At 36.0% G+C, this 27,589-nt stretch overlaps 3 protein-coding genes across 5 annotated transcripts in view; 2 read left to right on the top strand and 1 right to left on the bottom strand.

Moving 5' to 3' along the window:
• Nucleotides 1–455: 455 nt before the first annotated feature.
• On the bottom strand, nucleotides 456–2,886 carry LOC124828683 (glutamyl-tRNA reductase 2, chloroplastic-like). Its single transcript, XM_047302038.2, has 3 exons — nucleotides 2,555–2,886; nucleotides 2,199–2,440; nucleotides 456–1,860 (listed from the first exon to the last, which is right to left on the bottom strand). Exons 1-3 carry the CDS (start codon nucleotides 2,778–2,780, stop codon nucleotides 736–738), a joined length of 1,593 nt encoding a protein of 530 aa, XP_047157994.1. The 5' UTR covers nucleotides 2,781–2,886; the 3' UTR covers nucleotides 456–735.
• Nucleotides 2,887–13,928: 11,042 nt separating this feature from the next.
• Nucleotides 13,929–27,589, top strand: part of LOC148192508 (K(+) efflux antiporter 3, chloroplastic-like) — a 29,235-nt gene continuing 15,574 nt past the window's right edge. The window contains exons 1-8 of one of the 3 annotated variants that reach the window (XR_015782117.1): nucleotides 13,929–14,537; nucleotides 15,011–15,379; nucleotides 18,424–18,525; nucleotides 19,034–19,114; nucleotides 19,389–19,490; nucleotides 20,216–20,293; nucleotides 21,045–21,113; nucleotides 21,266–21,316. Coding sequence is in view for 2 of the 3 variants with exons in the window: in XM_088098545.1 (XP_087954671.1) it covers nucleotides 14,502–14,537; nucleotides 15,011–15,379; nucleotides 18,424–18,525; nucleotides 19,034–19,114; nucleotides 19,389–19,490; nucleotides 20,216–20,293; nucleotides 21,045–21,113; nucleotides 21,266–21,316 (888 nt within the window). In the remaining variant the exon portion in view is untranslated. The remainder of the gene's footprint in view (nucleotides 14,538–15,010; nucleotides 15,380–18,423; nucleotides 18,526–19,033; nucleotides 19,115–19,388; nucleotides 19,491–20,215; nucleotides 20,294–21,044; nucleotides 21,114–21,265; nucleotides 21,317–27,589) is intronic. The other 2 variants (XM_088098545.1, XM_088098543.1) reach the window with 2 other exon arrangements.
• Nucleotides 21,336–22,939, top strand: LOC148192509 (uncharacterized). The gene has a single exon (XM_088098546.1). It carries the CDS (start codon nucleotides 21,965–21,967, stop codon nucleotides 22,937–22,939), a length of 975 nt encoding a protein of 324 aa, XP_087954672.1. The 5' UTR covers nucleotides 21,336–21,964.

The following is a 27,589-nucleotide window of genomic DNA, read 5'->3' as shown; positions in this document are numbered from 1 at the left end:
CGTCCATTAGTTTGAATATATATATTAAAAAAAACACCATAGATTTCATGTGTAACTGGGATCTCCAAAAACTTTATTCATAACGTGCACAAAATGGAAAGGGAAATTATTGCACTGAATCAACAAGTGCGTACTGTTGGAAAAGTTCCTACAATGGTCTGAAAAAACACGTGCCTAAGGCATGGACGGCAATCATGTACAGACAAAAATCCCTTCACTTTTTTCTATTGGGAGCACAGGCTCTCCATCATGCTCTCTGAACCATGAATTCTAACACAGAATGAACTAAAAGAGTTTGTTCATTATTAAAGAATACTCACACTCATTCAATTATCATGAAAATCTCCTACAACAGTCGTCGATTCTGTAGTATCTAACCGTCCTAATTTGTAACAAAAATCATGACTACAAGATAAACAGAATAAGAGATCAAAACCAAACTTCAAATAAAGACATTTGAACATAACATAGCTTAACATTGACGTTATTAAAATTACAAGAATCATCTGTTCTCATGAGGATCACGACTTTACAATTGTCTCTATATCAAGCTCGTTGAGAAAATTATAACAAGTTGTATTCGGTTGGAGCATCGATGTCTAATTTCTTGTGTATTATGTTAAAAATAATTGAAAGAATTAGCCTCCAAAGGGCCTCAATCTACTACTGTAGTGTACAAAATGGTGGGGTTGCAGTTCCCAAAGTAAACAAATTAAACTAAACCAATTGAAGAGTCTACTTCTTAGCCCGTTCCATCTTGTCTCTGATCTTTTCTTCCAACAATGATACTTCTGTGTCAAGATCATACATTCTGTTAATGGCACGCATATTCTCAAGCACTTCACCCTGACTATTATGATTCTTATGATCACACCTCAGGTGCTGCATGGGACCGTGAAGTACCTTATTCATAATTCCCATACTAAGGGCATAAATTGCATCTTTCTGTTCCTTTGAGACATCATTACCCATCTTCGACAAACACTTCTCCATCTCAGAGGCTCTTATCCTCTCAACGTAGGCTCTGAACTTCTTAATGGTAGGAGCAGTTTCCAGAGAGTCTTTCCATGCTTCAAATTTATTCAACTCCTCCATGATAATTTCCTTGGCCTCAGCAGCTTTCTGAAGTCTGTCCTCTTTGTTAGCTGCAACAACTTCCTTCAGATCATCCACATTGTACACAAGTGCAGTCTCCAGATCTGAGACACCTGCTTCCACATTCCTAGGAATAGATATATCAACAAACAGCCGTCTTCTACCATGACTAGCCAGAGGAAGCTTCTGCACATTCTCTACAGTAAACAACGGCGATTCACATGCCGTGCTGGTGAAGATCACATCAGCTTCAGCAGCACATTCCAGCATTTCTGAAATCGGTCTAAACACTATCTCAACATCCTTCAACTCTCGTTGAATGGCTTTAACTTTCTCTTCACTCCTATTAACAACAACCATCCTTTTGCACCCTTTGGCAGCCAAATGCTTAATCACAAGCTTCCCCATTTTCCCTGACCCAACTACCAACACTCCAGCATCAGAAAGGGAAGAATCTGGAAGCTTCATCTGTGCAAGCTCCACAGCCGCCGAGCTAACAGAAACCGATCCAGATGAAATGTTTGTCTCAGTTCTAACCCGCTTCCCCACGGAGATCGCCTGCTTGAACAAACCACTAATTTTTCTATCAAAACCAGGCACTCCCTGTCCAGCTTTTACAACCTGCTTCACCTGTGCAAGAATTTGGCCTTCCCCAAGAACAAGCGAGTCAAGGCCCGATGCCACTTCAAAGAGATGGTTTGTAGCATCCGCATTATACAGCAAAACTTGGTGCTCACGAAGGTCAGGTATTGAAATTCCACTTACCTAAACAAAAACACAGACCATGAATTTTCTATCCAAACAAAAATAAGAAAACAGGGATAAATCACCTATTTCGTCCCTAACCATTCCCGAAACCAAGAAAATTAATAAAAAAAATCCCAGAATCACAATCCACCAATCAATATATGAAAACTGTCATTCAAGCAATCATGTTAACATATGTTCCGGAAACAAATGGTAAGTGATTAAGTTTAGTAACTAAAGGAAACCACTAGTAGTTTCAAGGATTTGTTTAGACTTTCCGGATTTTCAGATCCATGCAACACAATTAGCCAACAAAACATTCATAACTTTTACGAGTATAATATAATATAATATACCTTAGACATCCAATCAGTAACTTCCTTAACACCACGGTGCTGAGAGAGAGCAACAACATAGATCTCCATGCGGTTGCAGGTGCTGAGAACAGCGGCTTCTTCTATGTGGTTCAAAGCGCAAAGGTCCTCAATAACCTGAGGCCACCGATCCTCTGGGATCGCAAGCTTCTCACGCATCTCAACGGGAGCAGAGTGGATGTTAAGCCCTATGCAAACAATGCAACTCTTTTCCTTCGTATATCCTGACACAAACAAGCAAAACAACCCATCAACTTCATATCCATACCTATAACAATCATTTATCAAATTTAAATTTTGACAAATTAGCGAATGAAGAACGAATGACGACGACTCACTCTCGGCAGCGGAAGTTTTGAGCAACTCGAGGGGCGAGGGCTTGGAAGCGACGACGTTTTGGGGAAGGGAATTGTTGTTGTCGGAAAAGAAGGGGCAGGAGGCTTTGACGGAAAAACGCGAACGAGTAAATGGGAGTTGGGAGGGTGGAGGGCGGATGAAGCGGCGGAAGCGGGCGGAGGAGGTGGTGGCAGTGGCGGCGGAGGAGGATCCAGCCAAGGCCGCCATTAGAGTTGGTGAAGGATTGAGATATGAAAAACGAAGAGAATGAGAAAAAGAAGAGAGTGTGTTGAAGAAATAGAGCAATTGATAGGTGCGCGTTGTTTGACCAACCAAAAAGTGAGGTTGTGAGGTTTTATATATATAATGGGATTGCCTTCTCCACGCGCCCTCGCCGACCCATTCTTTAACCACTTAGTTGGACCAAGCTCCAATATCTTTTCTATCTTATTATTATATTATCATTATCTTCTTTAACCAATCTTTCACCAAACAAAATTCTTTTCATTTCCAAAACTAAATATAATTACACCCCAAATATTTCTATTCCATTTCTTAATTTTTTAAAATACATCACTTCTAATATTTCAAATTATTTAGATATTATTTTATGTAGTTTGAAAAATGGTTTAGATAATGCTTAAAAGAATAAAAAATTAAAATAAATCAAAAAATTAAAAAATTTAGATACCCAAAATTAACAATTCTAGATACCCAAAACATGTTTTATTTTTTATCTATTTTTTCTGTCTAGGAGATAAACATATTTTATCTTTTGTCTATTTTTTTTTCTATCTTTCTTTTAAAGCATTTTACAGAACTAAAACACACTTATTCTTTTATCTATTTTTTATCCTCTACAAGAGATAAAAGAAATAAAAACTTTAGATTTCCAAGATATAGGTTATCTCTTATCTGTTTTTTTAACTTCCGATAAAACAATATACGAAATGTATTTAATCTTTTATCTATTTTTTTTTCTTCCTGTAAAAAGAGATAAAATAAATAAAAGTATTAGACACCCATTTTATCTGTTATCTATTGTTTATATCTTTCTTAAAAGAATATAATAAAATTTAACATTTTACATACCTGAAACATATTAATCTTTCATATATTATTTTTTTATCTTCCTTCTAAAAAAGAGATAACAAAAATTAAAAATTTAGATATCCAAAATATATTTTATCTATATTTTTTATTTATTTTCATTACAAAAGAGATAAAACGAATACATATATTAGAATCCAAAATATATTTGATCTTTTTCTTTTATCTTCCTGCTAAAAGTGATAAAGATAAATAAAAATATTAGATCCCTAAAACGTATTTTTATCTTTTGTATATTTTTTAATCTCTCCTTTAAGAAGATAAAAAAATTAAACGTTTTATATATATAAAAGTTACTTCATCTTTCATTTTTTTTTCCTTATAAAAGAGATAACAAAATTAAAAAATTTAGATATCCAACAAAATATTATAGGTTATATTTTATCCATATTTTTATCTTCCTGTTAGAGGGGATGAAATTATTACAAATATTAGATACCTAAATATATTAGATCTTTTATCTATTCTTTTTACCTTCCTGCCAAAAGAGATAAAAATAAAATAAAAATATTAGATAACCAAATCCTATTTTATCTTTTATCTATTTTGTTTTATCTTCCTGTAGAGATAAATTATTAATCTTAAATTATCTTATGTATAATTAACACTAATAACCTTATTATAAGTTGATGAGAACTTATTTTGATAGTAACTTTAAATAATTATTTATAATTTTCTTATCGTTTAATAGTTTTAATGAGTAACTCATATCTAACCATCAAATTAATAAGAAATTAAAGATAAATTAAAAATAAGTCTGTTAAAGCTTTTTTAAGGCTTTAGTTTCTTTAAGTTAGTTTTAAAATAATAAGTTATTTATTTTTTAAATTTTTTATCTAAAATTTATACATAAATTAATATTCTTTTATAAAAATCACTTTTTATAAATGCTTATAAAATAATTTCTAAGTCAAATTTTTGTCCATATAAATAATAAATTTTTATTTTGATATACAAAGTAGGTAAAGGTGGCAAAATGAGACAATCTGGTCGTTTAAGTCCGACTTAATATTGGTTTGTCAAAAATGGGTTGGGTTAGACGGAAACCAATTGAAGATGGGTTGAATTTTACAGTCTGTCTTAAACCGCTGTCGGGTTGTTGAGTTATTTGACTTCTTTTTTTTTTCTTGCCATAGAAAGTCTAATATCACATAAAAATGGACTGAAGTTTTTTTATTCTTTACATGAAAACGAGATGATGATGTCCGAGTTGATTCTAGATAAAAAAGGACTAAAACGGATTGTCGTCTAGGTTGTTTCAAATCTTGGTTGGCATGTATTAGATTTTTCCCAAGTTGTATCATACCTTGACCAAACTATACCAGATCTTGCCCAAACTGTATCAGAACTTGACCAAGCTATCAGGGTGTGTTAATATGAAATGTCGCAACATGGGTTCAATTTTATTTTTTTTAATGATGCTGGGTTGGCCCGCGGGGATGGCCTGCCCAGTTACTAGGCTTGACAACGTGTTTGTTTAAGCTCCTAGATTAAAAAGTTGTCCTAGCCCGCCTTTTTTGGTTGGCCTGTCAGGCTTGACCCTTTTTGTCATTCCTACTTATAAGTTCAATTATTGAGTTATTTAAAAAGTCCATGTTTATATATACTAGTCTTCAATCGATAAACTTACAAAATTAATTGGTAAATTTCAATTGGAACTTGAAAAGTTGAGTTTGTTCCTTACAATATTTTTTTTGCTACAATCTCACGATCCTCAAAATTGAGGGCTTTCACGTTTCTATTACGAGACTTTGAAAAAATCTGATTTATTCATATTTTTCATGCTTATATTACATGTACCTTCTAATTTGTATTTTATACTAATAATAATGCATTGGATTATCTGGAAAAATTTATATATCTTAAAGAGTCTATTAAAACAAGTTAACTAACTATGAAATCAACTATGTGTAATATAAGGCCATAATCACAAAAAGATTTTGTAGACTAAACAAAATCAAAGAAATTATAAGTACACTTTATATGTGTTAGTGAATCAAAATATTTTTATAGACAAAAAAAAATCTTCTAATGTTCATATAAAATATATAAAAAGAAACAAAAAGAAACTTGATACAAACAAGATTAATAATCTTCATTGTATATGTTCAAATTATTTCCTTTTATGGTTAGAAGAAAAAAATTTAAACATATATAAAATTTCCATCCTTTCAATCAATCATACAATGCATAAAAAAAGGATTGAAGCAACAACAATCACATTGAAGATCTTGTTTAAACAATTCAAGGTAAGAAGAATAAGACTCTAATTGCTTACACACTTTATAGTATTCATACGTTGCTTAGTGTTCTTTCTGTGTGAGTTATAACTATAAATCCTTCACTCTATGAAATTAATCTAGTGAGACGAAATTGTCATCTTTTTTAGAGTTCTTAATTTGAGGTCTTAATCTCAAGAGAGATTAAGACAAGATAACAAGGAGTAATTTGTGTAATCATTTGTAATGATCGAGATAGGATAACGAGACATCATTTGTTAAACCTCTTAAGAAGTTATTTTAAGGGAGAATTGAACATAATTTGTGAGTTTGAGTACAATTGTGTTTTGGTATTGGTTTGTTTGCTAGATGGTATAGTTTAGTTGCTTGCAAAAAGAGTCCAAGTCTATATTCAACTCCCTTTCTAAACCTAGATGTTCCAATAGTTGATATCAAAGTTCACCTTTATGGTTAGTTCTTCATAGAATAAAAGACCGAATCATGCAACAAGGCTCTACAAAAAGTGACAGACAAACCAACAACCATCCACCATTGTTCAAATGAGAAGATTATGTATATCGTAGTAAATACACACAAATGTTACCACTTTTTTTTTCCTATGAGGTTGTTTTGTTATTAATTATATCTTTTCATATTATATATCTCATATATTTAAGAATATGTTACATTTTTTTAATCTTTATGAATCTTACTATTCTTGATACTTGATACGAAATGATTCAGGATTCAAAATATGAGTTGTATGATACATAATTTGTATCGTAATTCAACGTTTACTATAAACTAAGAATGATAGCATTATTGGAATACATCCATTTAGATATGTTGCAATAATCAATAATAGGATGTCTTTCCCTTATAATGCGAACCACAATCCCACTCCTCGTGGACTCTAGAATGAAGAACATAAATAACAATATTATCTAAATGGCAAGGCAAGACGTATTCTTCTATGTGTTCTATATAAAGAAGAAATTTCAAAGGTATACACTTTCTAACATGTGTCAAGGAAATGTGGAAACCTTGACCAGGTCTTATAAAGGAAGTCATATGAAGAGAGTTATCCAAGTTATAGGATTGTAGCTCTATCTAATACAAAAGTTGAGTACACAACAACTATTCAAGCATGCAATGAAGCTATATATATATATATATATATATATATATATATATATATATATATATATATATATATATATTCAAAGCTTAACAAAGGATTTTGAGCATAAGAAACAAAAGATGTTTGTAAATTATGATCCTAAGAATTTCTTACACATTACAAGGTGTTGGTTAAAACAACCGGTATTGTCAAGTCACGCAACAGAATAAAATTGCGGAAAGTGTGTTCGGTCAATTTAAAATGGTTCCTTTAATTTTCTTACAAGAATATTATCGAACAGTTGATATACAGAAAATATAAAGAGTGTATGGAGTAGAAAAATCACAGAAATAATTTTTATCTTGGTTCGAATCAAAAGATTTTACGTCCAGTTAGTGATTAACCTTTTCACTAAAATAATGTTTCACAAATACAACAAGATGAATAGAAATTAAGAACAACAAGAAACATTCCTTCGACAAACGAACCAGAAGCAACAACTCTGCCAACTTGAAGAGAATCGCTCCGACCTTTGACACACAAAGCGTGAGCTTCTTCTATTCACAAGGCTTGACAAGAACAAGAACTATCACTTGAGAACTTCCTCAGACGCATTGTATTCTCAAATGACATAGATTCATTTTCACTTATAGAGAGCTTCCCTTAGGCACAAAGCTCTAATACTCTCAAAATGAAAAGTTATTTTCTAAGAGCTGTGAAGACCTCTATTTAAAGTCCAGGTTCGTGCATGGTCTGAAACTGAAAAGACATATCACAACTGCTAGTGATAATCGGTTATTGTAAGTGATAATCGATTATCTATGAGACTTGGAACAATTTGAATATTGACTCTTCAAACTAGTCGGCTTTAGTTCTTCAACTCCTTCTACCGTTCGGTTTGAGCCCTCACAACCTTCTGCCGTTCGACTTCCTTCTTCTTCTTTCTCACATCTTTCCATCATTGGGTGCTCTTCTTCTTCTTTCTTACCGTTATCCATCGTTCGGCTAAACTTCTCTCCGTCTTCCAATTTCTAACATTTTATTCTACAATTAACATCATTCGACTTGTGTTCAGCTAGTGTTCAACCTTCATCTGTTAGTGACCGTTCAGTCATAGTCGCGCCTTTGCTCGATTGTCAAGACTCAATTCTTCCTACCACCACTTCACTGTCCAATTGCTTGGTCTCGTTCATGCCTTTCTTGCTCTTGGTCACGCCTTCCACTGCTCGGTCCTAACTGCTCGGTCTTGGTCATACCTCACTTGGTCTCGGTCATGCCTTACACTGTTCGATCCTAACCGCTCGGTCTCGGTCTCTTTTGTTATACAAAAATACTTTTAAACTTAATGCAACAAGGGTCTTCATATTCTTCACTTTGTAACATCATCAAAATCATTGTCTTCAAGACACCAATGCTCCTCATTGGTAACAATCTCCCCCTTTTGTATGATGATAACAAATTATTTGTTTAAAAGCATCTTTTGAAAATCTGAACAAATTTTAAACTAAAAGGCAAAGAACAAGTTAGTAGCAACTACACAAGAGATGTTTCTCCCCTTTTTTTTATCATAAGCAAAAAGTAAGTAATAAAATTTCTCCCTCAAGTGTTGCTCCTCCTGAATAAGAGAAAAATGCAATTCCAATATTATAAGGGGAAAAGAGTAATTAATCTAGAGTGGAGATAAACAATAAGATATCAAACAAACTCATATATCTCCCCCAAAATTAGTTAACTTAAAAGGAATTTAGGTCTTTTAAAAATATTACTCCCCCCAAATGTAATATTCCTCTTAAAATCAAAACCAGATTCTTAAAAAAAATTAATTAATTTTAAAAAAAAACTTAAGATAATCGATTATCACTTTAAATAATCAATTATTTGCGAGCCAAATTTTCAAAATTCATATTTTGAGACCGAGATAATCGATTATTACACCTTGGTAATTGATTATTTACGTTAATTTCCAAAAAACGCAAATTTGGGTCAATTTTCCATCCTAAGACACATCTAACATTCAAAAATTATTTCAAAGCTCTTAAAAGTTACCAGGATACCATAGAGCTTTCTTTTCCTTTAAAAAATTTAACCTACAAAACAAAACAATAGAGTTTTGGTCCCCATAAACTCATTTGGGTCCTTTGAGATCAGAGACAAATTACTTTATAACAGGAATCCAAGTATATTTTCATCTGGCACTCCAAAATGTTTAATGTCTCATTTGTTAGAAGTATGACCATGCTTCATGCAATAGAAACAACAAACATCATGCATCTTATTTTTCACAAAAGTTCCTTTTTCAACCCAAACTCTACGAGTTCTTTTGATTTGGTTATTCTTTTTAATTTTGTTTTTATAAATCTTTTTAATAGGTATAGGCATTTTAACATTATTATTTCTAGTTTGCAACTTCAAGAAGATTTTCAAGAATGTTAATATCAAGCATATGACTCTTACGTGAAAGACATTCAACAGGATGTTCAACATTTGAAGACTCTTTCATCGCTAAGTTGCAAATTTTATTTCTCAAAATTACTTCCTCACCTAATGCCTTCTTATATTTAATTTGCAATTCTTTAAATTCCTTTTTCAAATTTTTATGAGCATCATTCAATTTCTCAGATTCATCAAGCAATTCAAGAAAAGCTTTTTGTACATCAAATTCACTGGTGTCAAGGCTAGAGAAACTTACTTGGCTTGTAGTGTCATTAGTATTAGCTGTCAAACACAAGTTTGCTTCTTCAACAGAATCACTTGAACTAGAGGTGCTTGATGCATTATCATTCCAATCAATGTAGGCCTTCTTCTTTTTGTTTAGACAATCTGCTTTCACATGGCCTTTTTCACCACATCTATAACATTTGAAGCTTGATGAGGAGCCTTGATTGCCCTTCTTTTTCTTCAAGAGTTGGCTTCTAGATGATTCACTTTTGGCCATTAAGCATAAATTTTCTTGCTTACTAGAATCGCCTTTGCTTGAGGAGTTTGATGTAGAGCTTGAATTTGAAAATGTCAACTTAGGCATATTTGAGACTTCATCATAAGTGACTTCTAAAAAGTTCCACATTTCCTGAGCACTTTTATAAACAGAAACTTTGACGAATTCATCAAGGGTTAGTTAGATAAAATTATATTTCTGGCCTTAACATCATATTGTGCCATTCTATTTTCATTCACAGTCCAGTTAAAAAATGGTTTTTCCACTTCAACACCATCAACAATACTTTTAGGAATATAAGGACCATTTTTTACAACTTCCCATATGTCTCTATCAATAGACCCCATGAAAATTTTCATTCTGCCTTTCCAGAATGCATAGTTATCACCAGTAAAAAGTGGTGGTCTATTGATGGAAACACCCTCGACATATACTTAATTTTGATGACCGGCCATTTTCAAAAAATTTGAAAGAATATAAAAGCAAGCTCTGATACCAATTGTTGGTTAAAACAACCGGTATCGTCGAGTCGAGCAGCGGAATAAAATTGCGGAAAGCGTGTTTGGTCAATTTAAAATGGTTCCTTTAATTTTCTTACAAGAATATTATCGAACAGTTGAGTGCAGAAAATATAAAGAGTGTATGGAGTAGAAAAATCACACAAATGATTTTTATCCTGGTTCGAATCAAAAGATTCTACTTCTAGTCGTTAATCACCATAAATAGTGATTAACCTTTTCACTAAAATACTATTTCACAAATACAACAAGATGAATAGAAATTAAGAACACAAGAAACCTTCCTTTGACAAACGAACCAAAAGCAACAACTCTGCCAACTTGAAGAGAACCGCTTCGACCTTTGACACACAAAGCGTGAGCTTCTCCTATTCATAAGGCTTCACAAAAGCAAGAACTATCACTTGAGAACTTCCTCAGATGCACTGTATTCTTAAATTGGATAGATTCCTTTTCACTCATAGAGAGCTTCCCTTAGGCACACAACTCTAATACTTTCAAAATGAAAAGTTGTTTTCTAAGAGTTGTGAATACCTATATTTATAAGCCTAGGTTCGTGTAAGGTCAGAAACTGAAAAGACATACCATAACTGCTAGTGATAATCGATTATTGTAACTGATAATCGATTATCTACGAGACTTGGAACAATTTGAATATTGACTCTTCAAACCAGTAGGCTTTAGTTCTTCAACTCCTTCTACCGTTCGGTTTTAGTCGTCACAACCTTCTACCGTTCGGCTTCCTTCTTCTTCTTTCTCACAGCTTTCCACCATTCGGTGCTCTTCTTCTTCTTTCTTACTGTTGTCCATCGTTCGGCTAAACTTCTCTCTGTCTTCCAATTTCTAACATTTTATTCTACACTTAACATCATTCGGCTTGTGTTCAGCTAGTGTTCAACCTTCATCTGTTAGTGACTGTTAAGTCACAGTCATGCCTTTGCTGGGTTCCAGAACTCAATTCTTCCTACCACCACTTCACTTTTCAACCGCTTGGTCTTGTTCATGTCTTGCTTGCTCTTGGTCACGCCTTTCACTGCTCGGTCCTAACCGCTCGGTCTTGGTCATACCTCATTTGGTCTCGGTCATGTCTTCCACTGCTAAGTCCTAACCGCTCGGTCTTGGTCTCTTATGTTATACAGAAATGCTTTTAAACTTAATGCAACAAGGGTCTTCATATTCTTCACTTTGTAACATCATCAAAATCATTGTCTTCAAGACACCAATGCACCTCATTGGTAACACAAGGAACATTGTCTTTATTTCTGAACAAATAATGAGGAAGGAGGTATGAATATTCAAAATATTAACATCAATTGAAACCTAATGGATGTTATGACAAAGTTAGTTAACATTGTCAATGCGATAAAGTTGGTCCATGAGATAATCTTACAATGGATTAGACATCACCACTATTTTACTAACATAGCTTGAGTCATTCTAAAGCTAAGATCTCATTCCTTCTTCATGCAATGCATTTTCCTACCACCTATGAGTCCTCTCTTAAAGAATATAATTTTCACATTTTTAATGTGATTGGTGGTAGTTTGAAGCAACTCATTGTTATGCTGGGATACATTGCATTATAACTATGATCAATACTTCTCTTCCATGACCTTAAGCATTTTTCCTTCCATCCCTTCATCTTTTCATCACCCTTTCTTTCACAAAATTGAAGATTGAAGTCTTTAGCATACTAATTGTAGTAGTAAGACCCAATTATTTGGCTCCTGATTGCCTTAACACGCAAAATCTATGCAAGTTGACTAGAAAAAGTATCTTCTATTTATTTCACTATAAAGTTTGCCAAATAACAATTTTGTTCAATTATTTTTTTCATTTGTAATCATGATTATCTCATTAAAAAAATGTGAAATTTTGGTCTAATTCTCTTACATATATAATGTACACTTTCTTCTTACAACTCCGTAAGTTTCTTCTTGTACTTTTATATAAATACATTTTCCATTTTACCTTTCTTGGATTGAACAATATGGGAATCATTTATTGACTTTCATATTCTACAAGAAGACTATTTTTTCCTTAAAAAGAGAATTTGGGATTTGTTCTAGCTAACAGATAAAATCCAGTCAACCAAAACATTTAAACAGTTGCCTTTTTCCTTTAAGTAACCTAGAAAAGGAAATTTTAATCTTGATAAACGCCACTCTAATTCATAGTTATCAAACTCATAAGTTTACGTTTTTAGTCATGCCTTTCGAATCAGTACCAAAGCAAAGTCGTTTCTCGAGTGAACTCGATAGATTTGAATGTAGACCCATTTCACTCGGTCAAACTTGCGAGTTTGAACAATTTAGCGAGTTCTATGAGAAATAGAAAACATTTAAGCAAAAACAATCATTTGGGACACATTTGTGGAGTAAAATCTCTACGATTAGGGTTTGAGTGTTTTTTTATTCAACCCGTCTTCATTCCTTCTTTAGATTAGAAGCACTCTTCACTAACGAGTTAACCAATTTACAAGACCCTATAAATTTACATAAACTCTCAAAGTTATCAACCTAAGTCTGGTGTCCAAATAGTTGGGCGTTTGCTGAGGCATTCCAGATCCTCTGTGCCTATTTTGGCATTGCCCCTTCCAGAAAGGTGTTCTTTTGCTTTTTTTCTTGAAACCAAAAAACGCTCTCTATCATAAGCTTATGTAAATGAAGGTGGTGGACGATGAATTTTATATTTATACCAGTTTTCATTTAAATACTTTAAAGGAAAGTTTTTGAAAATCCGGTGTCCGACAAATTGCCCCAATCCCTTATAAGGGTTTCTTTTTTACTGGACGAAATTCCTCGTAACCAACCACCTCGCCAACTGGAAGATTTGGACGAAATCGAGTTGGCTCATTCTGAACAGCGGCTGATGCAACTTGAAACGATCTTCAATACCTCAAGCTGGGAAGAACAACTGCGAGAAGAAAGAATAATCAACCAGGACATCCAAAGATATGTCTTCTTCCTAGTATCTGTAGGCCATTTATCATCTTTTTTTTCCTCATCTCTGCCTTCCCTCTTCTTTTTTATTATTTTCTAACCTCTTATTCAATTTCATCACATATATTTACTATTCAACCCTTTATCATTTTTATATAACCTTCCATAGATGTCTATCTGGTCGGTGTTTTACCGATCTATGACCTAAGTGAAATTGTTCCTAACATCACAGGATTATATAATTTGGAAGCCAAAAATAGTTTTTAAATTATTTAATCCAGAAGCTAATACTTCTTAATTTTACAATTTAGAAGTTATTTTCACTTTTGAAATGTATAATCCGAAAGTCATATTTTAGTTATGGATTATGTATTTTGAAAAATATTTTCTTAAAGAGAAAGAACTTCTAAAAATTTCAATTAAAAGTTATTTTAATTTTAAGAATGCACAATTCAAAAGTTTTTTTTTTTCTTATGATGCTTAAAGGAATAGGTGAATACAAGTTTCAATTGAAATAAAACAGAAAAGATATATTAATGTAAATATGTAAATTGGATCAAAATTTTGTATTTTATTAAATAGAAGTATTAAATGTTTCTATTTTAAAACAAGAAATTATTTATGAAGCAAAATACACCAAAATTAAATTTCAGCATGTAATATGCACTTTGGGATAATGACATGGAAAATAAAGCCACATGGAAATTGCGTGTTGTCTGACTTTAAAAATCTGAACAGCGTTTGTGATCCACGAAAACCACATCGGACATCAGTGAAACTGAAATTCTTGTGGATGTGGTGCTCACCCATTCACACAAACTTACTCTTATCCCATTAATGATACTCCAACATTTGCAAGATCATGCAAATTCTTTCTACGACCCTTCCATTTCCTGCAGAGTTTTCTACCTTTCACAGCTTCCTACGTGCACGTGTGCCTTTTTCCACCTCTATTTTCTGAGGCAGCGAATGACAGCACACTCAAAAGATCATTTTTTTTTCTTTCACCATATTTCGAATTCTTTGTTCGTGTCTATAAGCGGAACAAACAAACGCAAGTGAGCTTTCCCAAGTTGGGTTTCATTGCTTTGTAAGCACTGCCACTATGTTAGAGTCTTTAGCTTGGTGCCAAAGCTTTAAGGTAACATCTCTTTCTATGCATTTTTTTTATGATTTCGTCGGTTATCATTGTTGGTTTAGTTGGGTATGGAGGGTCATGCTATTTGAGTTGTTCATATATCAAGCTGCAAGAAAATTTCTTTTCCATCTTGGACATTTCTCTGCAATAATGTAGTAATAGAGAAATTGAAGATGTTTAGACTTTGAAGTTCAATCGAATCCAGTGCATATTCAAATAATAGAGTCAGTTCCTACCATTGAGAAGACAGGAACTGAGAATTGACTGTTAAACTTTAATTCTTGAGAAAAACCCTAGTCTTTCTTAGAGATTGTGTATGACAAGAGCTAATAAAGATTTGGAAACTCTTACCTCAAAAGGCCGTTTAGAGGGAGGAGTTAGGATCAAAATTTTAGAGTAAATTAATCTTGTTGCATAATCTAATTCATATTGTTGCTTGTTGCATAAGTTCTTTTTGGAATATTGTTTCTCTGCAGGGATATGACCTTACCAAACAGAAGAGTCCGGGTTGCTCTCATGCTATTTCACGAGTTTATAGAAATTCTATTTTTATGCTTTATTCTGTCAACAAGAAAGTGCCGGTACTGCCACATGGTGCTAGTCATTGGATATTTCATGGGAGTTCTGTGTCAGAAAATTTCTTTAAAAAGCCTCCTCTCTATGCTCCTTTAAGTTCTGGTTGGAAAGGTTTGTATAGGCCGCGTTGGGAAAGGCTGCAAACAAATGTAGCCTATGATGTTGCTGGAGCTGTTGATGTAATCAATGATTTAGGATTGGACACTCTTACTTTCTTGGCTGTGACCGTCATTATTGTGCCTATGTTCAAGTCACTGAAAGCCAGTCCTGTAAGAAGTTCTTGGAGTTTAGCTTTTTCTCTTTTTCTTATTGAAGTTTTGCTCTTGAAATTATGTTGTCTATCATCTCAATGATCGTAAGCATTATTCATTGTCATTTAATGCTCAACATTATTAGTTTAGTTAAATTCCTTCATTAGTTTGGTAAGCTAAAATAAACTAAGGCATAAGCTAAAATAAACTAAGGCATTCTCTAACTAAATGAGACAAACACAAGCATCACGAGATGAGAAGGATGCACAACTTAAGGTTTGATGATGATTTGAATAACTATAGATTGGAGATACTAAGATCTACCTCAACTCAATATCTATTTCCATTCAGATGTATTTGTTATGTACCAAAATAACTACTTGGAAATCTGTTAGGATTTAGGATGTTAGGATAGATTGGGTTGAGGACTGAGCGGTTAAGGGTGTGAGGGTGTCGGTTGTAAAGGGGGAGCAAGTCAAAGCTACTATAAATAGAGCTCTTGTAACTCTGTAGAGGGTATTGAGTGTATTTTGTGTAAAGTCAGGTCTTTAGCCTGTAGAGAGAGGTTATGCTCCCAACCCATTCTTTGTAAAGAGGATTATTTTACGGTGAATAATAGAAAAACCCCATTCTTCCATTACTGTTTCTACCTACTGTTAGTGTTCTTAGTTAGGTTCCAAACCCAGGAACCTAACAAATTGGTCCGACCTGCCGTTTCGGGAAGCAGTCGGATCATCTAGAGCGTTGTCGTATCAAATGGAGAACTTGCGGTGATCCTTAGGAGAGGGGTGCCAGATCAAGAAAGGATCAAGATGTTATCAAGAAACTGCCGGATCGAGAAGCTGCCGGATATCCTTAGGAGAGCGATGTTGGATCAAGATTGGGTCAAGAACGGATCAAGAAGTGATCAAGAAAGGGGGGAAGCATGGAAGGAAGAGACAATTCTTGGGAAAGGAGGATCAGCGAACAAAAAAGGGAGCTAGCAGAATGGAGAAGAAATATGCAAGAAATGCGGCAGGAAACTAGAGAACTCTTGCGAGTTCTTGGAGGAAGGGTGTGGAACCAGGAAAAGGGATTAGAAGGCAGTCCAAGGTCTGTAGATGAAGATCAACATTTTGTTAACGAGAATCAGAGAAGGAGAAGGGAATGCTCGGAGGAGGAACTGGATGAAGACCGAAGAGACGCCCAACCTAATTGGGGAAAAAGGGTAGAACTACCCACTTTCGAAGGGTTTGATATGTTGGGGTGGGTCTCTAAGGCAGAGAAGTTCTTCGAGTTGCAAGGTGTGATAGAGGAGGAAAAGGTGCGCCTAGCTGACATCAATATGGAGGGGAGCACTGGCTACTGGTTTAGAGCCTGGAAGGAGAAAGCCAAGAATCGTTCTTGGGAAGGTCTGAAGGGGGCAGTGGTGGTGCGATTTGGAGAACGGAACGAGGGTACCATCTTTGAAAGGGTGGCGGCCAGTAAGTAGTCGGGAACCGCGGAAGAATACGTCCCAGCATCGAACGTGAGAGAATTGCTAGAACCGAACGGGCTAGGACTACAAGAGACGAACCTGAGAGGACTACAGGAACCGAACGACAGAGGACTGTTGGATCCGAACGTGAGAGGACGACCGGAACCGAACATGAGGGAACTGTCGGAACCGAACGGTCGAGGACTGCTGGATCCGATTGTGAAAGGATGGTCGGAACCTAACGGAGAGGACTGCCCGAGCCGAACGTAAGAGGACGGCCGGAACCAAACAGACTAGGACTACCGGATGCGAACCCGAGAGGATTGCAGGAACCGAACGGTCGAGAACTGCCAGAACCGAACGAGAGAGGACTGCCGGATCCGCACTGGAGAGGACTGCCGGACCCAAACGGAAGAGGATGCCAGGAACCGAACGGTCTAGGAGGGATGAATCAGTGGGAGAGAAGCGTGATGGAAGAAGGAATGAAGGCTTCGGAGGGAAGAGTGGATGGAAGAATCAATGCCCGGGAGAGAAGAATGGATTATGTGAGGAGGTGGGCCAGCGAACAAAAAAGGGGACTTGCAGTTTTTGATACACCGGCAGAGGGGAGAGAGCGGCTTAAAGCAACGAAAGACCTCGAAGACCATTCTCTCAGGGCCTGTGATTCTAGAAAAAAGGTGACCAGAATGCTGGAAGCTAATAGAATCCAGGAAGAAGGGAAGTTATTGGAGGAGGAATTGCCACCACCCAAGCCTCCAGACCTGAATTGGAGGGCAGTAGCCAGTGGGTTCACTTCATATGATAACAAGATGATGAAGAGGAGCCAAGAGACCAAGCTTTTCGGTTCCAACCTTGAGGACAAGGTTGTTCTGCAGCGGGGTGTAATGTTAGGATTTAGGATGTTAGGATAGATTGGGTTGAGGACTGAGCGGTTAAGGGTGTGAGGGTGTCGGTTGTAAAGGGGGAGATGGTCAGAGTTACTATAAATAGAGCTCTTGTAACTCTGTAGAGGGTATCAAGTGTATTTTGTGTAAAGTCAAGTCTTTAGCCTGTAGAGAGAGGTTATGCTCTCAACCAGGGAGGTTATGCTCCCAACCCATTCTTTGTAAAGAGGATTCTTTTACGGTGAATAATAGAAAGCCCCCATTCTTCCATTAGTGTTTCTACCTACTGTTAGTGTTCTTAGTTAGGTTCCAAACCCAGGAACCTAACAAAATCTTAGTCTTCAAGTTATTTTTACAAATATTGCTTTGGAGGTTGTGTACGAATTGATTCCCATCAGTTATCAATATTATATGTGTTCTCATGAACATGATAGTATTTAACAAACAAATTTTGAATGTTGCTTTTCTTTTCTATGAATTTGAGATTACAGTTCTAATCGCTGTCAAGATCTAGATTCGTAGTTCAGTTTCAATAATTGTTGTACTCAGAAATTAGTTTGCAATTAATTGTTGTGCTTAGAAATTAGTTTGAATTTATTTAAATTTTGAAAACAATGTGAACATACATGTTGAATCTCACACATAATAGTGGAATAGGCTTAGTTATCTATTTACTTTCTTATATTAATAATTGAAATCAATTTAATGGTTGTTATTTTCAGATACTTGGCTTCTTTTGTGCTGGTGTGGTACTCAATCAGTTTGGTTTAATTAGAAACCTTACAGATGTTAAAGTTTTATCCGAATGGGGGATTCTTTTCTTGGTAAGATACGTTACTGCAGCTTCTCTAGTTATTGCTTTTCCCCCAATGTGTCTGTCTCCCTCAAATGAAGCTTTAAAATTCTAATATTTAAACAAGTTTTAGCCATGTTATTACTCTATTTTGTAAAAACTAGAAATCTAAAACACCTAGATATTAGCCTGTTTTTTCATTGCTCCATATCATTAAAGCTAGTAATCCAAGAAACAACTCCTAGTACTTACTGCATTGATTGCTTTTATTTTCAACATCGTTCTTGAAACTCATAGGTTACCTATTAGTTTTTTTGTTTTTTTTTTTAAATTTCGACAATAGCATTGGTTGATCCAAACCACTTTTCTGTTCATATTTGTTTTATGGTGTGGTGTCATGCACATTAAACTATGATTGGTGGCTATGGAAGAACCTTTTAAAAGTCTCACCGGCATCAATTTCATGGTGATAATCCTCAGGAAAATTTCTGATAAACATACTGTATATTTTCTCTAAAGAAATGTTTGTTTCTTTTCAGCTGTTTGAGATGGGTTTAGAGCTTTCACTTGCACGTCTAAAAGCTCTTGCAAAGTATGCTTTTGGAATGGGATTGGCTCAGGTATGATGCTTTGGGAGTGATAATGGGCACGGAAAGAAAAATTTCCTAAGCCATTTTCATTTCGTTATTCATCATTTAGCTTCACGTATATTAGAGAATACATATTTCTCGTAGATGATCATTTTTTTAGCATTGATTAATTTTTTTAGTTATTCATTCTTTATAATTGTTCTAGTACTTTTTTTGGAACATTCTGATTTCTTTTGCAAAATTTATAAAATTTGATTTGTGGTTTTTCTGTCCTTGTTTTAATATTTATTTAAACACTTTGTAGGTTTTACTGTCTACTTTAGCATTTACTGCTTTTGAGCTTCCTCCAAATGGAGCTGTTGGAACAAAAATTTTGGAATTCCTTTTCCACTCTAGGCCTGATCTGGTAAGGTTCCTATATCTAACAATTTTTCCTAGTTTTTTGTTTGTACCCTTTAGTTGATCATAAATTACAGTCATTCTGGTGAGACACAGAGACTGATAGAATGCACACATACAGAGTACATAAACTTTCCCGTAAGAAATTTAATAGTAAAGATTCTAAATTTTGAGAGAATTCTGGTGAGTGATAGATAGACAGAATGCATCTACATGCATTTACACTAGAAACACTGTCAAAGGAGAAAGTACTATAGGCTCTTGTCTAAAACTTGATCCTTTAGGAAGTGGCTCCCACCTCCTACACATTCTTAAAGATCCTAGTTGACCAGATACAGGATGGTCCTTTAGTTTTTAAGTTTGTTATTAGAATCCCTATGTGGCTTTCTTTTGTTCTTTTGTTAGCAATGGCTTGGCTTATCCATGTAACCTATCTCATCTTGTCGGACATGGACTATGAAGTTCCTTCCTCACTGCCCCTATTTCATTAAATTAAATTTTCTGCTCAAAGTCAAGTGTGGTGTGTTTTCTCTGCCTTAAATGTCTTTTGCATTTGGGAGCATGTTTCACATATAACTCTCTTTAGACCTACATCTAACAGCTTAATATTTTAAGATGATTGTTTACTTATAAAGATAATTAATTATGTCTGGATATGAAAAAGTATAATGTCAATAAAACTTGAAGAGGCTTCATTGTTTTATCTAATTAATTTTAAAATCGTATTCATAGGTGAACATAAGGAGTGTCGATGAAGCTGTAGTGATTGGTGCTGCTTTGTCTTTGTCATCTTCTGCATTTGTTCTACAGGTATTTGTTTGTATAATTTGTTCACCTTGTTTGCATGAAAGACATGATGCTGATGTAACAATAGCACCATGTTTTGACTTATGCACATTTTTCACTAATACTTTTACTTTTAATATTTACAATAAATAGGAAACGTTGTATGCATTCAATAAAATAAATATAATTTCATGACTTTTGAAAGATCCAAGGAAGTTCTGAAGAGTTTTAATTTGATACTAACAAACACTTTCTTGCTTTTAAAAATATTTATGAAGGTATTCGCATTCCAACATAGTTTGTAAGTTTTGGAGAAAACACTGAATGGAAGAGCTTGTGGTAATTACTTTTTGTAGTGAATACAATTTATACGTAAACACAGACACAGAGCTTGTGGTAATTATTTTTTGTAGTGAATACAATGTATACGTAAACACAGACACAGGCACAGACACAGGTACACACACACAGACACACAGACACACACACACACAGAGACACAGAGAGAGAGAGAGATGGTTTCTTTTGTAGCTGACCATGCCATTTTCATCCTTTAGTCTTGCCCCATCATGTTTCTCCTCCTCTAGTATGCAATCTCTTGGTTTGTAAACTTCTTTGTCCAGCCTTGTTCATTAGTCTGCTATTACCTTGTCTTGTTTACTGCATTCAAAAGAAATCAAGGTTTAATTTTAAGTGTTCCCCATGCATGAATCCACTGTCATGTGTGACATTAAATATGGATAATTCAACTTATCAATCATGAATGTATTTGTAGCTTTTAGCAGAGAAAGGTGAGCTTCCAACAAGATTTGGTTCAGCAACTCTTGGAATACTTCTTCTGCAGGTTTTTGTCCTAAACTCTTGCATGTTACAGTCTCATTCTCCAAGTATGATTTTTATTTTTATTTTTTATAAAAAAAAGGAGATGTGGTTGTTAGGACTCATCTTGTATGCTTGATATAATTAACTTTGTTCCTTTTCTGCTTGTTATACCAGGACTTAGCAGTTGTTCCTCTTTTAGTCATACTTCCTATACTAGAGAGCCAGGTGAGATGTAATTTAACATATTGCCTTTCCGCTTTCTTCTTTTTATAAACTGATGGAGTTATCAAATGAGATTTACTAGTGTTCTTTATGATTAACATTGCCTAGCTACCAACTATGTGAGATTTGACACCAATCAGTTGTGAGAAAACTCACAAGATATCATGGTACCACATTTAAGAAGTTCGTAGGTTTTTTCTTCTTAACACTGTCAGAAACCGTGATTGGCGTGATAGAGATTGGCATGGTGTATTTTAGGAAGTTTTATATTTGATGTGCTGTATTTTTTGTAACAGTTATGTGCTGTCTTTATTAGGTTCAATTATGTTTGATTGATCCCGTAATCACAAGGATCTATCCCTTAGAATTAGCAGTCCATATTTCCTAAAATATGCTGCAGACTTATGTATTTATATAGGGGTTAATAACCTCTTAATTAAATAAGAAAGAATTCTATTCCTTCTAAATTTGAGATGGTATCAGAGCTCCCAATCCTTGGGAGTCTCTGACCGTGCCATTAAACCTAAACCGCAGCCTTCATTGCTGCGCAACCTTTACCCTAAATTGCAGCCTTCATTGCTGCGCAACCTTTAGGCCTTGTTATAAGCCTTCATTGCAGCACAACCCTCTCTACCTTGATCGCACCTAGGTATGGCTGAAGTCGTGAATCTGGAGACGGGGGACAGACCCCAGACTGCTGGAGAACTGCAGAATGTTCATTCCGCTTATCGGTTAAATGGGAAGAACTACCTCAAATGGTCTCAAATCATTAAGACCATCTTGAAAGGGAAAGGGAAGATCAGTCACCTGACGGGTGATGCACCTGATGAGACTGATCCCAAATTCAAATCATGGGATGAAGAAGACTCCATGATCATGGTGTGGCTGTGGAATTCAATGGTCCCAGAAATCAGTGATACCTGCAAGTTTCTGAAATCAGCAAAGGAAATTTGGGAGGCACTCGAACAAACTTACTCTAAGGCCAAGGATGCTGCCCAAATTTATGATGTAAAAGTGAAAACCGTGGCTACCAAACAGGGAAACAAATCCATTACAGAATATGCCAATCAACTCAAGTCTCTATGGATGGAATTGGATCACTATCGAGTTATAAAAGCAAAGTGTTCAGAAGACTCAGCAATTCTAAAAGAGTATATTGAACAAGATAGGGTCTATGATTTTTTGGTAGGCCTAAATCTTGAGTATGACCAGGTCCGAATTCAAATCCTGGGAAAAGAGAAAGTCCCAGGGCTTAATGAAGTGGTAGCCATTATCCGGAGTGAAGAAAGCAGAAGAGGGCTGATGCTGGAGACTTCAACCACCGAAAGCTCTGCAATGATAGCTGAAGGAGGAACAATCATGGTTGCCAACCAGAGGAAAAACTGGGTTCCCAGTATGGAGAAAAAACATGAAGAGATTTGGTGTACACATTGTAACAAGCCGTGCCACACAAGGGAAAAGTGCTGGAAATTACATGGAAAGCCCCCAAGCCGAGAATGGGGGCTGAAAGATGGAAAGACCTCAAGTAGAGAATGGGGCTCGAGAGGAGAAGATAGGAAAACCCCAAGCCGAAAATGGGGCCCGAAAAACCCAAGCCGAGAATGGGGACCGAAAGGAGGTCCATAGAAAAAAGGAGGGCAAGTGAAAGCATACATTGCTAATGGACAAGGTGAAGAAGTTGTCCAGTTGAATCATGAAGAGATAGAACGAGTAAGATCCATACTTAGTAAATTGGAGAAGCCCACAGGTACGTGCTCCTTGACATATTCTGGTAAGTTTCCACTTTTGTTTGGGCTCAATGTTTCAGATACACCATTTACACATTACTGGATATTAGACTCTGGAGCCACTGACCATATGACCCCCCTACCCAAATACTTCTCCACATATTCCCCATGTCCTAGCAACAAGAAAATTTCCACAGCAGATGGAACCCTCATAACTGCAGCCGGACAAGGAGACGTCCAAATAAGTCCATCTATGACTTAAAAAAATGTCCTTCATGTCCCTAAACTATCTACCAACCTGATTTCTATACAAAAACTCACCAAAGATCTTTCATGTAATGTTGTTTTTTATAGCAACACTTGTATATTGTAGGACAAGAACTCGGGGCGGACGATTGGACATGCTAGAGAATGGAATGGCCTATATTACATGGAGGATCCTAATCTGCCTAACAAGAGTCTCATCTCTAAATCCACCATGACCAACAAAGAGAAAGCTCAACTTTATCATTGTCGGCTAGGACATCCGTCATTTCGAGTTATAAAATTGCTTTTCCCTTCCTTGTTTAAATATTTAAATGTGGAGAGTCTCCATTGTGAGGTGTGTGAGTTTGCGAAACACAAACGTGTACCTTTTCCCATTAGCAACAAGATGAGTCCTTTCCCGTTTTCCCTTGTTCATACTGATGTATGGGGTCCTGCATATGTTCCTAATATTTCAGGTGCAAAATGGTTTTTAACATTCATTGATGATTGTACTCGGGTGACTTGGGTTTTTCTATTGAAACAAAAATCTGAAGTTAGTTCTGTGTTTGTCCAGTTTGTCTCAATGATTAAAAATCAATTTGGGGTTAGTATCAAAAGAATTAGGTCCGACAATGCCAAGGACTACTTTAATCTTGTACTAAACTCTTTTTGCCAAAAGGAAGGGATAATCCATGAGTCCTCATGTGTGAACACACCCCAACAGAATGGGATTGCAGAAAGGAAAAATGGTCACCTTTTAGATCAAACTAGAGCTCTACTTTTTCAAAATCATGTTCCTAAGAGATTTTGGGGGGAAGCCCTTCTTACTGCCACCTACCTAATCAATAGGTTACCTACTAAAGTTTTAAACTCAAAAAGTCCCATGGAAGTTTTATCCTCATTCTATCCACACTTAGACCCTACAAATAAACTCCAACCTAGAATATTTGGGTGTGTATCCTTTGTACATGTTCATAGTAATGAAAGGGGAAAATTGGATCCTAGGGCTGTCAAATGTGTTTTCTTAGGGTATTCTACCACACAAAAGGGGTACAAATGTTTTCAACCCCTTTCCAAAAAATTCTATGTGTCAAGAGATGTCACCTTCAACGAACAAGAGAGCTACTTCAAACAGCCTCATCTTCAGGGGGAGAATGTAAGAGAGGAAGATGAGACTCTCATGTTCCCAAACATGACGTTTGGACCTGAAATTGGGACAAATGGCATTGTTGTTCCTAAAATTGAGGGAAGAATTGAACCTGCACCTGAACCAGCGAGACCTGCACCTGATGGCGGCGGAAAATTTGGGAAAAATCTAGTATTTTCAAGGAGAGAAAAGGCCATTCTAGAACCTGGCAATGTCCAAGAATCCAACCCACCATCACTGCACGAGGTAACACCTTCAAATCCTATAAATTCCAATGATTCTAATGAATTTGTTTCTGGAAATCTAGAAGCGCAGGTGGACCAACTCTGGACCTACCCATTGCCCTTAGAAAGGGAACTAGAACATGCACTCAACAACCACGTTACCCATTATCAAATTTCTTATCCTTTGAAAAATTCTCACCTACTCATAAAACTTTTCTCACTAACCTCAACTCCACACACACACCTTCCTCTGTATCTGAAGCATTGTCTGACAGGAAATGGAAACATGCCATGGATGTGGAAATGGAGGCGTTAAACAAAAATAGGACCTGGGAACTTGTCACCCTACCTCCTGGAAAAAATCCAGTAGGGTGTAAGTGGGTATATGCAATAAAGTATAGGGCAGATGGGACCATCAAACGTTACAAGGCAAGGTTGGTGGCCAAAGGCTTCACTCAAACCTATGGAGTTGATTACTTGAAGACTTTTGCCCCGGTTGCTAAGATGAACACGGTCAGAGTAATATTGTCACTAGCAGCAAATAATGATTGGGATCTGCAGCAGTTTGATGTGAATAATGCTTTTCGACATGGAGACCTTGAAGAAGAAATATACATGGAGTTGCCCCCTGGTTACAATGGACAGGTTGCTGCTAGAACTGTTTGCAAATTAAGAAAGGCTATATATGGAATGAAACAATCCCCAAGAGCATGGTTTGGAAGATTTACCAAAGTTATGACAGGTCTGGGCTACAAATAAAGCCAAGGGGATCACACATTATTTATCAAACATTCAATTTTAGGGGGAGTAACAATTCTATTAGTATATGTAGATGACATTATAGTAAGTGGAGATGACAAAAAGGAACAACAAATGTTAAGCGAATGCCTTGCCACTGAATTTGAGATCAAGACACTAGGGAGGCTTAAATATTTTTTAGGAATTGAAGTGGGTCATTCCAAGAAAGGAATCTTCATATCTCAACAAAAGTATATTACTAACTTGCTTAAAGAAACAGGGAAGACAGGCTGTAGACCAGCAAGCACCCCAGTTGATCCAAATATAAATTGGGAAGTATGGAAGAGGATATTGCTGTGGACAAGGAAATGTATCAAAGACTTGTGGGCAGGCTTATTTACTTATCTCACACTAGACCAGACATTGTGTTTGCTGTGAGTCTAGTCAGCCAGTTATGCACCAACCAAAGGAAGCACATTTACAAGCTGCCCTTAGAATTGTCCAGTACTTGAAAGGGACCTTCGGAAGAGGGATTTTGTTCAAACGAAACAGGAGTGTAAGTCTTGAAGCATATACAGATGCGAACTATGCGGGGTCAGTGGTAGATAGGAGATCAACCACGGGATACTGCACCTTCCTTGGTGGAAACTTAGTGACTTGGAAGAGTAAAAAACAGAGTGTAGTGGCTAGATCAAGTGCTGAAGCAGAATTTCGAGCAATGGCTCACGGAATATGTGAACTTCTATGGCTGAAGATTATATTAGAAGACTTGAGGATAAAGTGGGATGAACCTATGACGTTATATTGTGACAATAAATCTGCAATTAGCATAGCCCACAACCCGGTGCAGCATGATAGAACTAAACATATTGAAGTTGATAGACACTTTATCAAGGAAAAACTAGACAGTGGCATGATTTGCACACCATATGTATCCACCCAGAACCAACTTGCAGACATATTCACCAAGGGGCTGAACTGCATTAACTTTGAAGGAATCATATCCAAGCTGGGAATGGAAAACACCTATTCACTAGCTTGAGGGGGAGTGTCAGAAACTGTGATTGGCGTGATAGAGATTGGCATGGTGTATTTTAGGAAGTTTTATATTTGATGTGCTGTATTTTTTGTAACTATGAGAAATAGAGAAGATTGGGAGAGAATATCCCTTGTGTGTGTTGCATACACATAGGGTAATTTATTTATATTGTAAGATATGGGCCAATGCCCTTAATACATAATAGACTAAGCCCAAATAACAGAAACACACATCTTAACATCTAACACTCCCCCTCAAGCTGGAGCATATAAATCATATGTTCCAAGCTTGTTACAAAGATAATCAATTCTAGGTCCTCGTAAGGACTTAGTGAATATGTCTGCCAACTGGTTGCTTGAGTTAACAAACTCAGTCTTGATATCTCCGGATATGATTTTTTCTCGAATGAAATGACAATCAACTTCAATGTGTTTGGTTCTCTCATGGAAGACAGGGTTAGAGCTAATATGGAGAGCAGCTTGATTATCACATATAAGTATCATGTGAGTGACATCTCCAAATTTCAATTCACTAAGCAATTGTTTAAGCCACACAAGCTCGCAAGTAGCTGATGCCATAGCTCTATATTCTGCTTCTGCACTAGACCTTGCCACAACACTTTGCTTCTTACTTTTCCAAGATATCAGGTTGCTACCAATAGAGACACAATATCCAGAAGTAGACCTCCTATCAGAAGGGGAACCAGCCCAATCAGCATCTGAATAACAAACAATTTTTGTATCGTTGTTAGGGCCATATAGCAAACCTTTTCCAGGTGATCTTTTAATATACTTCAGTATGCGAACAACTGCATCCCAATGGTCTTCACATGGGGAGTTTAGAAATTGACTCACCACACTAACTGCGAAAGAAATGTCAGGACGCGTAACAGTAAGATAGTTTAATTTACCAACTAGTCTTCTGTACTGTTCAGGATCTGAGAAAGGCTCCCCCTGATTTGGTAGGAGTTTGATGTTAGGGTCCATAGGTGTCTCAACAGATTTACAGTTCATTAACCCTGTTTCCTCCAAGATGTCTAACGCATACTTCCTCTGAGATATGACAATACCATCATTGGATTGTGCTACTTCAATACCCAAAAAGTACCGGAGTTTGCCAAGATCTTTGGTTTGAAAATGATGACAAAGGTGTTGT

This window comes from Vigna umbellata, chromosome 9, assembly GCF_029865625.1.
Source record: "Vigna umbellata cultivar VRB3 chromosome 9, Vumbellata_1.0, whole genome shotgun sequence".
In the NCBI taxonomy this organism is placed as follows: domain Eukaryota; kingdom Viridiplantae; phylum Streptophyta; class Magnoliopsida; order Fabales; family Fabaceae; genus Vigna; species Vigna umbellata.
The sequence above is the reverse complement of the archived record's forward strand: the minus strand, read 5'-3'. Positions and strand labels throughout refer to the sequence as shown.

Excerpts from the sequence above, each read along its gene's own strand:
- LOC124828683 (XM_047302038.2), bottom strand. The coding sequence starts at position 2,780 with ATGGCGGCCTTGGCTGGATCCTCCTCCGCCGCCACTGCCACCACCTCC. Across the intron at positions 2,441-2,554 it reads CAAAACTTCCGCTGCCGAGA|GATATACGAAGGAAAAGAGT; the intron begins GTGAGTCGTCGT and ends TGTTTGTGTCAG. Across the intron at positions 1,861-2,198 it reads TTACTGATTGGATGTCTAAG|GTAAGTGGAATTTCAATACC; the intron begins GTATATTATATT and ends GTTTTTGTTTAG.
- LOC148192509 (XM_088098546.1), top strand. The coding sequence starts at position 21,965 with ATGGCTGAAGTCGTGAATCTGGAGACGGGGGACAGACCCCAGACTGCT.